Source organism: Hippoglossus hippoglossus, chromosome 7, assembly GCF_009819705.1.
Source record: "Hippoglossus hippoglossus isolate fHipHip1 chromosome 7, fHipHip1.pri, whole genome shotgun sequence".
Classification (NCBI taxonomy): domain Eukaryota; kingdom Metazoa; phylum Chordata; class Actinopteri; order Pleuronectiformes; family Pleuronectidae; genus Hippoglossus; species Hippoglossus hippoglossus.
This window is the reverse complement of record NC_047157.1, coordinates 20138734-20151780: the sequence shown is the minus strand read 5'-3', so window position 1 is coordinate 20151780 and position 13047 is coordinate 20138734. Positions and strand designations below refer to the sequence as shown.

General features: G+C 41.9%; 2 protein-coding genes across 3 annotated transcripts; one reads left to right on the top strand and one right to left on the bottom strand.

Moving 5' to 3' along the window:
• Positions 1-481: 481 nt before the first annotated feature.
• On the top strand, positions 482-5824 carry fbxw12 (F-box and WD repeat domain containing 12). Of its 2 annotated transcripts, XR_004614464.1 has the most exons (11): positions 482-681; positions 768-805; positions 909-1075; positions 1649-1773; positions 2891-3097; positions 3183-3347; positions 3514-3724; positions 4175-4356; positions 4473-4603; positions 5368-5563; positions 5629-5824. XR_004614464.1 is itself a non-coding variant. In XM_034590948.1 (10 exons), the coding sequence occupies exons 1-10, from the start codon at positions 583-585 to the stop codon at positions 5465-5467; spliced, it is 1425 nt and encodes a 474-aa protein (XP_034446839.1). In that variant the 5' UTR covers positions 482-582; the 3' UTR covers positions 5468-5824. The 2 variants fall into 2 exon arrangements, 1 of the variants encoding a protein (XP_034446839.1); XM_034590948.1 differs by having other exon boundaries at positions 5368-5824.
• Positions 5793-10975, bottom strand: ptpdc1b (protein tyrosine phosphatase domain containing 1b). The gene is made up of 10 exons (XM_034590947.1): positions 10149-10975; positions 9635-9722; positions 9036-9201; positions 8797-8877; positions 8579-8697; positions 8363-8500; positions 7279-8279; positions 6464-6646; positions 6260-6370; positions 5793-6156 (listed from the first exon to the last, which is right to left on the bottom strand). The coding sequence occupies exons 2-10, from the start codon at positions 9690-9692 to the stop codon at positions 6028-6030; spliced, it is 1986 nt and encodes a 661-aa protein (XP_034446838.1). The 5' UTR covers positions 9693-9722; positions 10149-10975; the 3' UTR covers positions 5793-6027.
• Positions 10976-13047: the final 2072 nt, after the last annotated feature.

Below are 13047 nucleotides of genomic sequence, written 5' to 3'. Positions count from 1 at the left end.
TATTAAGTGGGTCAGGGCTCAGTTGGATGTTCCAATATAAGTTTACATTTTACGCACGTGTTTCCAGGTTTACTTTTCTAGATTTATCCAGAAATGTCTCCTCTTACTCTAAAGATTCACCACAAACCACAAAAACCTCCAGAAATAATATTTAAACAAAGAAAGTAGGATTGTTTTCTTTTAAGAATCCTTCCCTCATTATTAGAATGATTCCCAGACTCGTGCTCTTCAAATATTTCTCCACTCACTCGTATAATTAAATCACTTTATTCTGAAATTGATAAACATTGATTACATACATTGCATTTATGTCTTATAATATATATAATATATATAACATCACTTCTCGTGGTTCCAGTGCACCTGGTGCGCGCTACCACGCGTTGCGCCTCCATCCGGCGCCACCTTCCTTTTATTATGGCGACATCTAGTGGCAGAACCCGGATATTACAGGCACAAATACTCACCAACCCACTTCACGTTTGACCCTGTGCGCTTTCCGTAGCTTGTCAAAACTTGGTGCTTACCGTGCCCCTCATGGAGATTGTTGATGAAGAGGTCTATTAGATTATTGATTTCAGTATGGATCCTCATCACCCATACCTGATTGGGGATTGCCTTATTCATATTTACACATTCCTAACCGAGGAGGATTTGATCATCGCTTCGCATGTGTGTAAGGTAAGTGACCAACACGCGGAAGTAGTCGAGATAACAGTGTTTGTTGTTGTTGAAATAATTCTGACACGTTCCCTGTGGTTCTCCAGGACTGGCACGAAGCTGCGGACACTCCGTGGTTATGGAGGTGAGCTGTTTTCAATCTTTATCTCACTCCTCTGTCTGCACAACTTGTAAAGAACGATTGTTGTTGTGTGAACGTCAACAATAATTGTGTGTCTTCCCTGCAGGAGGTTGTGTCTGCAGCGCTGGACCTTCTGTAACCTCACCGTGTTGGGCAGTAAACAGGTCAATCACTCCTGGAAGACCTACTTCCTGCGACGCCGCCACCTAGAGGAGGAGATGACGCAAGGACGGTCAGGAGGTTACAGCTGCAAAAGCCTCAGAGGACACACAGGTATACACACACACACACACACACACACACACACACACACACACACACACACACACACACACACACACACATAGTTACTACTTGCCTATCTCTTACCTTTACCTTAACCTTAACCTTAACCTGATCCTAAACCTAACCCTCACCCTAACCTTAAGGCAAGGCACGTTTATTTGTAGCACATTTCAACAAGGCAATTCAAAGTGCTTTACATAGAATAGAATATAAAAGGCATCACGACAAATTGTAAAAATACATAAAAAAATACAAAAAAAGAAGCATTACAAAATATATATTATGTTACAAAGGAGCTAAATACGGATTAAAAAATAAATTGATAAAATAGGAAATAGAAGAGTGAAAATAACACTGCAGTTTAAGAAATGAATAATTGCACGATTTAGTAAAATTAACCTTAACTTAAATGTTACCTTAACCTAACCCTAACCATAATATTTGTGTTCACCTTAAAATTTAAAGATTTACGTTATGTGGACCTGATTTTGTCTCTGGAATCCCCTTCCATAATGTTTCTCATCCTGTTTCTTTGGGTCTAACATGTGCCTTGCCCATCAGGCAGGGTGGTAGGGCTGGTGTACCTGCAGGGGAACTCAGCCCAACATCCTGAGCTCTGGAGCAGCAGCGCCACAGTCTGCAGCGGCTCCACTGATGGTACAGTTCGAGCATGGAACATCCAAAATGTCAGTGCAACACCTTTCAGCATCATCATGCATGATCTGTGCTCACATTTCATACTACTGCGTGTCTTTTCTTGTGTAGATTCACAGATGTTGACTGAAATTGGCTAATAATGTCTGTAGGTTTTGAAATTTGCTTTTCATTTGACTTAAATTGGACCGAGCAAAAGAAAAATTACTCAGTCAGAAAACTTGTAAAACTCAAAATTATTGTCTCATGTCTGTCCTCATCAGTCCATCATCAACTAAAATGGCACTCAGAAGAGCACATACCTCAACCAAGGCAGAGCAGTGAAAGGTTTAGATATGTTAAAATAAAACAATAAAATAAGCTATTTAGGGTCATTATTTAGGCTGCTTCACCTCATCTTCAGTTATGGGGAGTCTGTTCCACAAATTACTTTCTTTTTTTAAATTTAACTTATTAAAACCTGCAGAAACCCTGTTTAATCAAGCTGCACCAAGATGTAATCATAGATATCAATCCCCTAAATATGCCTAATTTTTTTCCATCAAGATCCCCCGAGAAAGAGGAGGAAACTAGACTGGCTTTGCCTCTTTGTCCAGATCCATAATATCTAAAATTGAGTGGGTGCTTTCTTAGCCCATGTCGCATCCTTCCACCAAGTTTTGTAGAAACCTGTTAAGTAACTTTTGCGTAATCCTGGTGATATCAAACAAACAAACAGACAAGGTGGAAACCATGAAGTCCTTGGTGGAGGTAACAAGAAATAAATAACTCACCAAGAACACCTGTACAACTCAGTAGTAGGTGTCACCTGCTGTCAGTTTTGTTATCCAAAACGTAGCCGATGCATTTCCTCACGTCGTGTGTTTTTTTGTCTCAGGTGAAAGTGTTTGAATGCGGGAACCCATACTGCATTCACACCTGTTATCTACACCACACCTTGTGACATGTACCGCAGTCATGTTCTACTGTAAACCACATGAATGCAGTTTTCATTCCAGCTCCGCTCACCTGAAACAAACTCTCCAGTAGCTTCCTCTGCTTGGCTCGTAGATGCAGGTCATTGGAATCAATCTTCCCCATCAAGGCCTGACGTGGCAGTTTTCTCTCTCTCTCTCTCTCTCTCTCTCTCTCTCTCTCTCTCTCTCTCAGGGGGAGCTTGTGTGGTGCAGTCCTGTGCAGAGTCCCTTGACTGCGATCGTAAAGGATGAACAGCATGACCTCGTGATCACAGCAGACTCCACAGGCCTCATCAAGACCTGGCAGGCCAGCAGCGGCCAGGAGGTGGCCTCGTTTCCAACTGCATCCCCTCACTGTACATTACTCCAGTACAGCATCAACAACGACTGGTTTCTCACTGTACGCAACTTCAGAGAATATATAAAAGTCTGTTATTTTTATTATTCGAAGTTTGACACATGCTTTCCCTGATTTCTTTATCCAGGTGGGAACCAGTCAGGGGTCAGTGTGCACACTAGCTGATTCAGCTTTGACTAAAAAGTCCAGCATCAAGGTTTGGGACACGTTTAAAGTCGACGTACTCGTAGTTTCACCGAACAAGAAATGGATCACAGCTGGAACCAGGGACAATGATGATTTATGTCCAAAGGTATTTCTTATTGTCTTTGGCTATATTTGTTTTTCCTACTCTGATCCTCTTTTACCTTGTTTACCTCCGTCCAAATGACACAGTGGGAAAACGGGTGTTTCCTCGATAAGAACGAGGAAACATAAATACACGTTTAGTAGATTTCTCTTGTTTGCTTTGTCGCCAGGTGATCTACACCGAGAGTCTAACCTCTCCGTCTGAGGACGAAGATCCTCTGTGCCAGGCCGTGCCCGTCACCGGGTGCCAGGCAGCTGTCTTCGTACCCACCCAGCCCGCCAGACTGGCCGTCATCCACTGCACCGGGCTCTCAACCAACAAAGCCCTCACTGTGTTCGATGTCAGCATTAAAAAGACAAAGTACAAGGCGGATATCCAGGGTGAGGACAGAGACTAGTGATATGAATCTTATAACAGCCATTAAAAAATAGCAGTCAGTTGGTGAATCAGTCTAGAAAAAAATCCATTTAACTACTGAACAGCTGCTGGTAAAGAAACTGCTGAATTTAATAAATTTGTCATTGAGGACTTTGCTTATTGTGGTGCTCGACTGCATTTAATCACTCCAAGAAATGTCTGATGCAATCTTTCACTCAGAGACCGCATAGCTCCACCAAAAGTCCCCTTATTAAACCGCATTTAAACTCACTAGATCTGGTTTTTATTTATTTTATTTTATAAGATAATTCTAAGAAAATGTAAGAAATGAAATTAGATGTAATTGAAGTTGCTTGAGTGAATTCATTCTGTAACTCACCATCACATAATAAATCCTATAAATCTTTATAATAGCTTGTACTATTATAATCTTGATTCTCTTCTCATCTTAGTCCAGCAGGTGGAGTCCTTTCCCTTGACTCTGAACAATTGGTCCTCACACATCCTGCTGGAGGCCAGAGACAGCAACTGCTTAGTGGTGGCAGCCGACCAGCAGCTGTGGGTGTACTCTCTGAAAGGAGCCCTGCTGGCTAACTTTAAAGAGCACATCATGCCCATCTCTTCGATATGTGTGGTCAGCTGTTCTCTCATTCGGTTTTTAAAAGAAATTTCCACTTCCCACGTTGAAATTGTTTCTCTAGATTTCTGAAAGGGACTCATTTGTTTTTCTGTGTGTGTTGACTTTGACAGGATAACTTCCGTGTGGTGACGGCGTCTCAGGATCTGTCCTTACGAGTTCTGATGTGGACAAATGACAGAGACAACGGGCTGAGTCTGGAGAGCAGATACCACTTACTGGGAGGCTCGCACACCATGTCCAGGTAATGGATTCTGTGACGTGTCTGCTGCAATCAAGTTAAAGGCAATAGGAACTACACTTGTACTGCATCTCATTACTAACAGTCTGTAAATAACAAATATTTGGCATAGCAGGAACTAAGGGAATAGATTCTACCACTATCTCTGTGTGTGTGTGTGTTTGTGTACAAAATAACTCAACTGTGCATGAACAAACATTCACCAAACTTGGTAGGATTATAACTTGGGAGGGTGTCTCCAGATGATTAACTTTTGGAGCTGATCGGTTTTAGGCCAAGGTAAAAACAAATATGGTGCAGAAGAACAAGTCTCCACAAATAATGGAGCTAGCAAGACAAGCTAAAACTTATATTAATCAGAAAATGACTCTTCATCATATGATAATTGACGTTATGTTAGTACATAGTTCAAAAAAGCCTTTTTTGAGGAATCTCTGTATCCTACTGGACTATAGACACAACTTGAACTTTATATAGATCAAAAAATTATTTATAATCATATGATAGGAATGACATCGTCACAGTGTCACTATGAAGTCAGAAAATAGTTGCAACCAAGAAAGATTAAAGACATGATCTACAATTTTATTGAGATGAACCAATGATTCGTCATCACATGGTATAAATGATGTCTTGATGGATTCGTGGTATTACAATATCAAAACGTTAGCATTGTCTGATTGGATTATAAACAGCGTGTGCATCGCCCGTCAGCTTGTGTTCATTTACAAATTTTGTGTCTTTCTTCTTTTGTGCCCTGTCACCAGAGGGTTCACTCATGTTGCGAGTGACTACACCAGCATCGTGGCCTCAGTGGAAGGGAAAGATGGGAAAGACGTCCTGAAAGCTTATTTTTTCACCTCCTGAGCGTCACTGCTTCACGGAGACAAGCGCCTTTATTTGCACGACCCACGGGAAGGAGGAACATCTGCTTTTATTACCAACTGTTCGTCATATACTCGTTATTATGATGTTCTTTGGTAGGTCTGTGTTTACAAAAAAGAAGAGAATGTAACTTATAATACAGATAAGAAGCACTATGTTATGGGAAAGGCATTGATACGCTGTGTGATACAATATGTGAAGAAAATGTTCTATGATCATGGAGCTGAGGTATGTCACTGTTATGGATGAATATGACCAAGCTTAAGGCATGAAGTATTGCAAAAGTAAATATTCTGGTGACCTGTTCTTCATTATGTTGCCTCCACTCACTACTTAGGTCAGATAATACTGAGGCGAGCTTTGTATTAGTGGCAATAAACTACATACCATGAATCTTTATACATTATATAAATCCCCCATATTGACAAACGAGTTATTAAACATTAAATAGATTTGTCACAAGGCACAAAAAGCTTCCCTTTCCTCTTTCTTGCCTCCACATGGAGTCAGAGTGCACCACACATACATAACTGGTCCTATGATTAAGCGAAGGGAGACGAGAGTGTCTCATCTGCGTCCATTCTTGTAAATCTGGTGTCTTCGAGGACACACCTCAGGACTGGAGTCATGGTCTCGAATACTTGCCTCCCCTCCTCTGAGTTATTCTCCACCTGTTCAAAAGGCAAACACCATTCTTCAGTTTTTAAAACAAACGTCATATGGAAATGAGTTGAACTGTTAAAATTTTTTTTTCGATGTTTTTGTTTTTCTTACCCAGGTGAAAGCTTTGATAGTTCGATTTAGGAATGCATTTTCCACCTCTTCTGATATCATCAACAGGTTAGCCATGCAGTCCAGTATGCACCGTAGTGTCTGTCTAGGAGCCTGGGAAGAGGTGACGAGGAGGGCGGAGTCAAAAGAATGAATTGTTGCATTGCTGTTGTTACAAGTGTGAATCTGCACAGAGTCACCTCTGACCTGGTCGAGTGTGTTGAGGACAGTTTGAGGATCGGGGTTTTCAGGGTTCAGGGCTTTGACGGCCTGGACGGAGATGACCGGCTCTTTAAGTTGCTCCATCCAAGCCCACATGAGCCCGGTGAGGATGAAGGGGTCCCGCTCCATTAACAGCCTCTCCCACGCACCGCCTTGGTTCAGCTCTGCCTGCACACATTCAGCCATTAGACATATTTAACCCAGTATGTGACTGAGGCAACTACTTCAGACACATTGTACTGTTAAAGCTGCTGGGTGTTGATTTGTTTTGTCACTAGAGCGTGCTATGATGAGGATTATGGACACTTCCATGTGTAACGTTTAAGTTGCTGCTGCTTGTCCCTTTGCCGAGGAGTTCATTGACTCCTATTGGTCATTGTTCTACGTAGGACACTTATGTAGCGTAACAGGTGGAGTATCCTCGCGCTAGAGTAGTGTGAGAGGCCTGTGAATCCAGAGAGTTATGTACTGTTCAGTTGTACTTGGTTTTTCTAAATGAAGACAGGAGCAGAATAAAACCCTGAGTTTGAAGGAGAAGTTGCAGCCCGCTTATTACCCACAAGCCCAAAAGACCTGGAGCAGGCTACCAACAAAGGTAGAACACAACTTCATTTAATATTTCACTGTATGGATCAGTGTTTGTGTGTCTGTTAGGGGGGGGGGGGGCATTGCACCTTTAAGATTGGATGTACTGTATATGCAAGAAAGCCTTTGTTGTAACTATAAACAATAGTTTGTTTGAACCTCTGACATGTGCCCTAGTTTCCATTTCCACTACACCACTGGTGGGGGTCATTTACCTGCCAGGCTAAGACTTTGCTCTTGTGCTGTTCTTCCCCTTCGAGAAACAGATCCACTGCCAGGGCCTGTGCCACCAGCAGCCTCCTGGCGTCCAGGGACAACTCCGTCTGCAGAGTGATGTAGGGCACCTCCGACTTCTCCGATTGCTCCTCCTTTCTATCTCGAGGCTTCGTGCCATTCATCCCCAACTCCTCCCTCTGCTCTGCCTTCCACCTGGACAACATGGTTCCCTTCTGGGTAGATTCCTTCTTCCTAAAGGACCCGCTGCGCTGGATGTATTCCTGTTGGACCTTCCTCAACAGAATGGATCCATCTTGGTTTTCTACGTTCTTGACTTGCCACAGTGAGCCTGTTGAGCCGTGCGAGACCTCAGACATGTTGCTGTTCCTGTCCTGACGCTGGGGTGCGACAGGCTTTTCTACATTTTTCTGCGACAGGGATCCGAGGGGTTGCGTGAGAAGGTTGAGCTCCGAGCCCAGTCGTCTCAAGTCGGACTCACTGTAGCTCAGACTTTTGCGGTGGTAGAAGATGGGCGGTTCGTGGAAATGCCTGGGTAAGGTGGGCGAACCAGGTAAGCGGGGCTGCTTGGCAAACATTTCAGGGCCCAGCTTCTCGATGACGCTGAGAGTCATCTCTATGTCATAAATGTCAGGGGCCTCTATAATGTCCTCCTCGATCACCTGTCGGTTCTCTGCAATGTCCTTCAGAAGTCTCGACACAAGCCGGACGATCTTTGGTAGGTGCCGCAGCTCCTTCCTCTCGTAGCCATGCAGGACGTGTCTCTGGCGGTGCAGGTACTGCGACAGGGTGACTGGGTTGGACCGAGGCTCGGCACAGGAGAACACACTCCTCAAAGGGGCAAGGAACTGGACAAAGTCTCTGACACAACGCAGCTGACCTCGGGTCTGGATAGAACCGGGGCGTTTAGCTCGCACATACAAAATAGCCTGGTTAGCAGTCATCCTGGTGGAAAAGGCCAAGAAACATGCTAACAGCACACCTGGAGGGAAGCACAGAGAAAACTGTGTTTATTGAGCAGTTGAAATTTGAAAGAGCTTAATGCACCATTCCACATGAATCTACCTGTTCTGCCGAGACCAGCGTGACAGTGAACTGCCGTCTTTCCCTCCTGCTGCGCGAAGGCCATGACCTTCACCATGTCCAGCACAGTGGTGAGATTGGCCACTCCATAGTCGCTCCAGCCAAAATTGTAGAAATAAACTGAAACGACAAGATGTTTTCAGTCACACTTAAGCAAACGTTACTGATTTATGAAGGATTCTCACATCAAGCACTTACTGTTGTTCTCCATGAAGACCTCCGGGAGGTATGAGAAGCCGCTCTCTGGCTCCAGAGGGTTTCCACAGCTGGCATGTTCGCCAGGTATCTGTAGGTTGATCACTGTTTTAATACTGTTCCTTGACACAAACACATCCAAAGAGAGACATGTTATTATTCTCATCTCCAAAGATGGTGCTCATATTCATAAAGTTGTGTATATATATATACATATATACCTTCTGAATTGATCAATAATGTCATATTTCTCAATGATTTCTGTCGAGGGTCTGGACATAGCAAGAAGATGATCAGTAACCCTGAAATAACACAAAAGAATGTTAGTGGGATAAAGAATATATAATAATCTGTCTCTTTTTATTTCAACTAACACGACTTCAGAAAAATATACACTTAAGAAAACTGCTATATTTTCTTTGTACTATGACAACTACTGAGGTAGAACAAACAGGTGTACCAGGATGAGTAGAGGCCTTTTATAGCTTGCTGGTCATCACTCCAATAACTCGGGTTGTCATACTTGCAGGCGTGACCTCCGCAGCCGATGGAGCATTGCATAGGAGCAGGGATGACGTAACGTATAGCTTCTCCTACTATTGTGTAGTTGGCCCTGGGGGCTCTGACTGTTATTGTTGTTAAAGGGTGGGGGTGAGAAAGGAAGAGAAATCGGACGTTACACAAATAATCTAAAATTCTAAGTAATATAATCAATGAAATCGTACGTATGTAAAGAGAGAGATGTGAAATACTGGTAAAATCCCATAAAAGGTTTGAGATACTCAGAAAATGTTGTGCAGCACAAAGAGTCCAAATCAAATGTAGGTTGTTCTGCAAGGCCTAAATAATTAAGATGGTCAGTGCTCACGTCGAGGCGTTTAATCCTCGCCTGGCGCTGCAGCTCTGTCATCAGAGCATGACTTTAAAAATAGCTACTCTCGTGGCACATTTGTACTCGAACACAGCATAATGATGGAATAAAAACCTGTAAATGCAAAGCAGCTAACTGACCTTCTACTCATAAACGTTTATTGATCTGTCTTCATTAATCTTACTCACGGTATTCCATCAGAGCTCCACCTCTGGTATTTGCCTGGAGAGCCATGTGAGCAGTCATTCAGGCTGACATCCACAGTCATAGCAGAGCCTGGACACACGGATATCTGCTTTGTTACACCACCTCATTGACACTCAAACAAGTGGTGCAGATGGATTTATCTTGAGTCTGGAATACAATCTGGAAAATGCTTTCAGTCCTCTGCATTAAAATGTTAGTTTTCCAGTTTGAAACTAGGTGACTAATATGCCTGAGCACCTTTAAATGTGCAGATCGATCCAAGATCAACATCATAGATCATATTTAAGCAAATGTAAAGCAGACGTAAGACATTAGAAGGGATTTGGCTTTTGCTTTTCTTAATAGCTTTACCTCATTACAGTAAAATATTCAAAATCACCCTTCTACTGTGCAGAATAATCAACCATATAGTTACCAAGGAAGGAAATACAACTATCCTAACAATAAATAACACAAAATAAAATGCATTTGATTGAATACAAAGTAATGATTTACCTGTTTGAAGTGGGACGAGGTGCCTGTGACCACCATCTCAGAAGACAAGTGGCTCAGAGCGGCGGCTGCCAACATTTCTGACATCAGCCTCTGACGTTGTCTTTCCCTCTCGAGGTCTTTGGGAAGTCAATCCCGTGGCTTCGCTTGATTTGATTGGTCTCAGATTATCTCTGTTCAATGGGGTGGGGTGATAACAAGTAGCCACAGGATCCACTGCCAACTCCCCATCCAACTCACCAGGATCAAATGAAGAAAGAAAAGAATATGTAGAAATGTTGCAGAGTGTGTTTCTCTGTGATTACCTCCATGCACGGTATTCCACCCTGTGCTCTTTGTGGGGGGAGTGTGGTTCTATTCCTGACTCCTCCTGGATTAGACTGCTAATCTTATTACTGCTTGGGTATAAAACAGAGCTCCCACTCCTCAACAAAAACTAACACTATGACCACACCCCCCAGTCCCTTCTGCTGGACTGTTCAATGATCTTAACCACATTCTGCTTGTTGATGCATTTATTGTCATCAGGTAACATTTCACCAACTTCCACCTCAACAGATTCTCATCATGTCGACTGTGTATTTCCTTGTGAACGAGCACAAATGGAAGTGAGGTTTTTCTCATGAGGGGGTTTAGACGGAGGATTTCTAAAATCTAGACCACACTGTCGCTCTCCTGCCCTGCTTCTACAAATAGTGGCACCTGAGTGCCAGTGGCAAGTAGATAACATTTGATTGGCTTACCGCGCGCCTCGCAAAAGCTGGTTAGGATGTAGGTTACCGCAGAGAGATCAGGTTATGATGTACAGCATTTGGAGAGACTTACAAGGCGATAATCTTAAAGCAATGCTCTGCACCTTTTCACACTTCAAAAGATCTGTCAGGTGTTGAAGTCAGGATTATAGATTTCTGCTTGTTATAAAGCTGCAGAAGGTTTGTATCACTTGATCCTGATCCTGTTCTTTACTATCCTGCTTTTTTTATTTTGTATATTGTTTAAACAATTATTGATAATAGTAAGGATGATAATAATTGCACCTTTAAAAACAGGGTTTGCAAAGTGCTTTCACAGATGAAGCAGACACAGGTTACTCGGGGACAATCACACTGTGCATTCACACTGATATAACCATTAATAAATAAGTAAATACAAATAAAAAGAATAGGAGCATTGAAAATAAAAAGAAGATGTTACATACAAGTAAATAAATATAAAGAAAAAGAAAATAACAATAATAAAACATTTAAAAAATAATTGTCAGATCATTATTAAATTGAAACACAAATGACAAATACAAATTCTGACAAATAAAAACTTGAATCTCTGAAAGTCTGTTCTTCTGTTCCAACACACAACGTATTGTCTATCAGCGAAAACTGTGGAGCTCGGTCTGGCTGTGAAGAGAAAAGAACCAATCAACATCATGATAACGAGTATCAGAGGAACAGGGACAAAAAGTCTCTGTCAACACAAACCAACTGAGCTCAGTGCATGACGTGTTGTGTATGTGGGACGAGATAAGACCCAGAGTAAATCACAGGCATATGATTTTTAAGGCATGTCTCACTAGTCGTTTTACCATGATGAATACAGAGTGTAGAGATAAGAGTATATCAAGAGTGCAGGCAGAGAAACAAGACATTTGATAAAACACATATAGAACAGAGAAATCACAATGTTTTAATATTAATTGTAGCTATAATGAGGTTTTAAAAGCATCAGGTATTATTGTAAGACTGGGAAGATAGTTTAAGTTTTAGTTTTAATTTACTGGTAGAGATATTTTGTCGACAGTCTGCTGCAAACACAAAGATAGAAACATGAGCCGGGCAGATAAGAACAGACACTGGCAGTAACATGTGCAAATTTTTGTCAAATGTGATCACCAGCAGGGAAGAATGTTTGCACCAGTCTTCATCGTCACAAGGGACAAAACCTGTAACGTTGTAAGAAACGTGTTGTGTGATCTCTGCAGTAATGTGATGCTCTAGATTTAATCTGTAAGGTGAGTACACACTTATCTGTAACTATCAAAATAATAGTTATCTCCCATATCAGTGAAATTCACTTACCAGACAGCTATGAGGAAACCAGCTCTGTGTCACGGGTATTGTCAGGAATGCAGGATTTATGCAGGTTTTTATTATTCAAAAGTAGTAATACCACATTATAAAAAACTTCTTTACAAGTAAAGGTATTGCATTCAAAAATCTTATGTGAGTGCAAGTAAGAATATTCTCAACTAAATGAACTTTCAGTGTCAATAGTAAACTAATGCATAAATGCATTTACTGTAAGTATATGGAGCATTTTGATGCTTTAGTTGGTCAAGATGATGCAAATTGTATTTACATTATTTATAAAACGGGAGCCTTTAACACATTCTATTCTATTATTTTACAAAATAGTTTTTCCATAACTTTTATCTTATCTTTTAAATAAAACCAAACATGTGATAAAATGGGGGTTTAAGCTCATTTTGTAAAGTTAATTTTGAAGATATATAAATCAGACAGTGTCATAAATCCTCTTCTCAAATAGTGATGTAATGTATGTGTCTGTCAGGGACTGTGTGAAAAATACAGTTTTTCTCGATTGTTTGCAGAAAACACGAATTCATGTTTAATCCGACAGGGGGCAGCAGATATTCATGTGGTAGCTGCTGACCGACCGGTCTGTGTGATCTATTTCTATGACAACCAGCGGCTTGGACAGAGACTTCCGTGCTCCACATAAGCAAAGAAGCAAAGCCTGATGGGAAATGAGTTATTTTAGTGGCGTCGCTGGGTCACACTGCCTTTACTGCCAGTACTACTACACTACATTTCCCATGATGCACTGCCGCTCTGTAGGAGCAGCCCCGGCTGGTTGCGTAGGAACGTTCAGCTGTTTCAAATGAGCC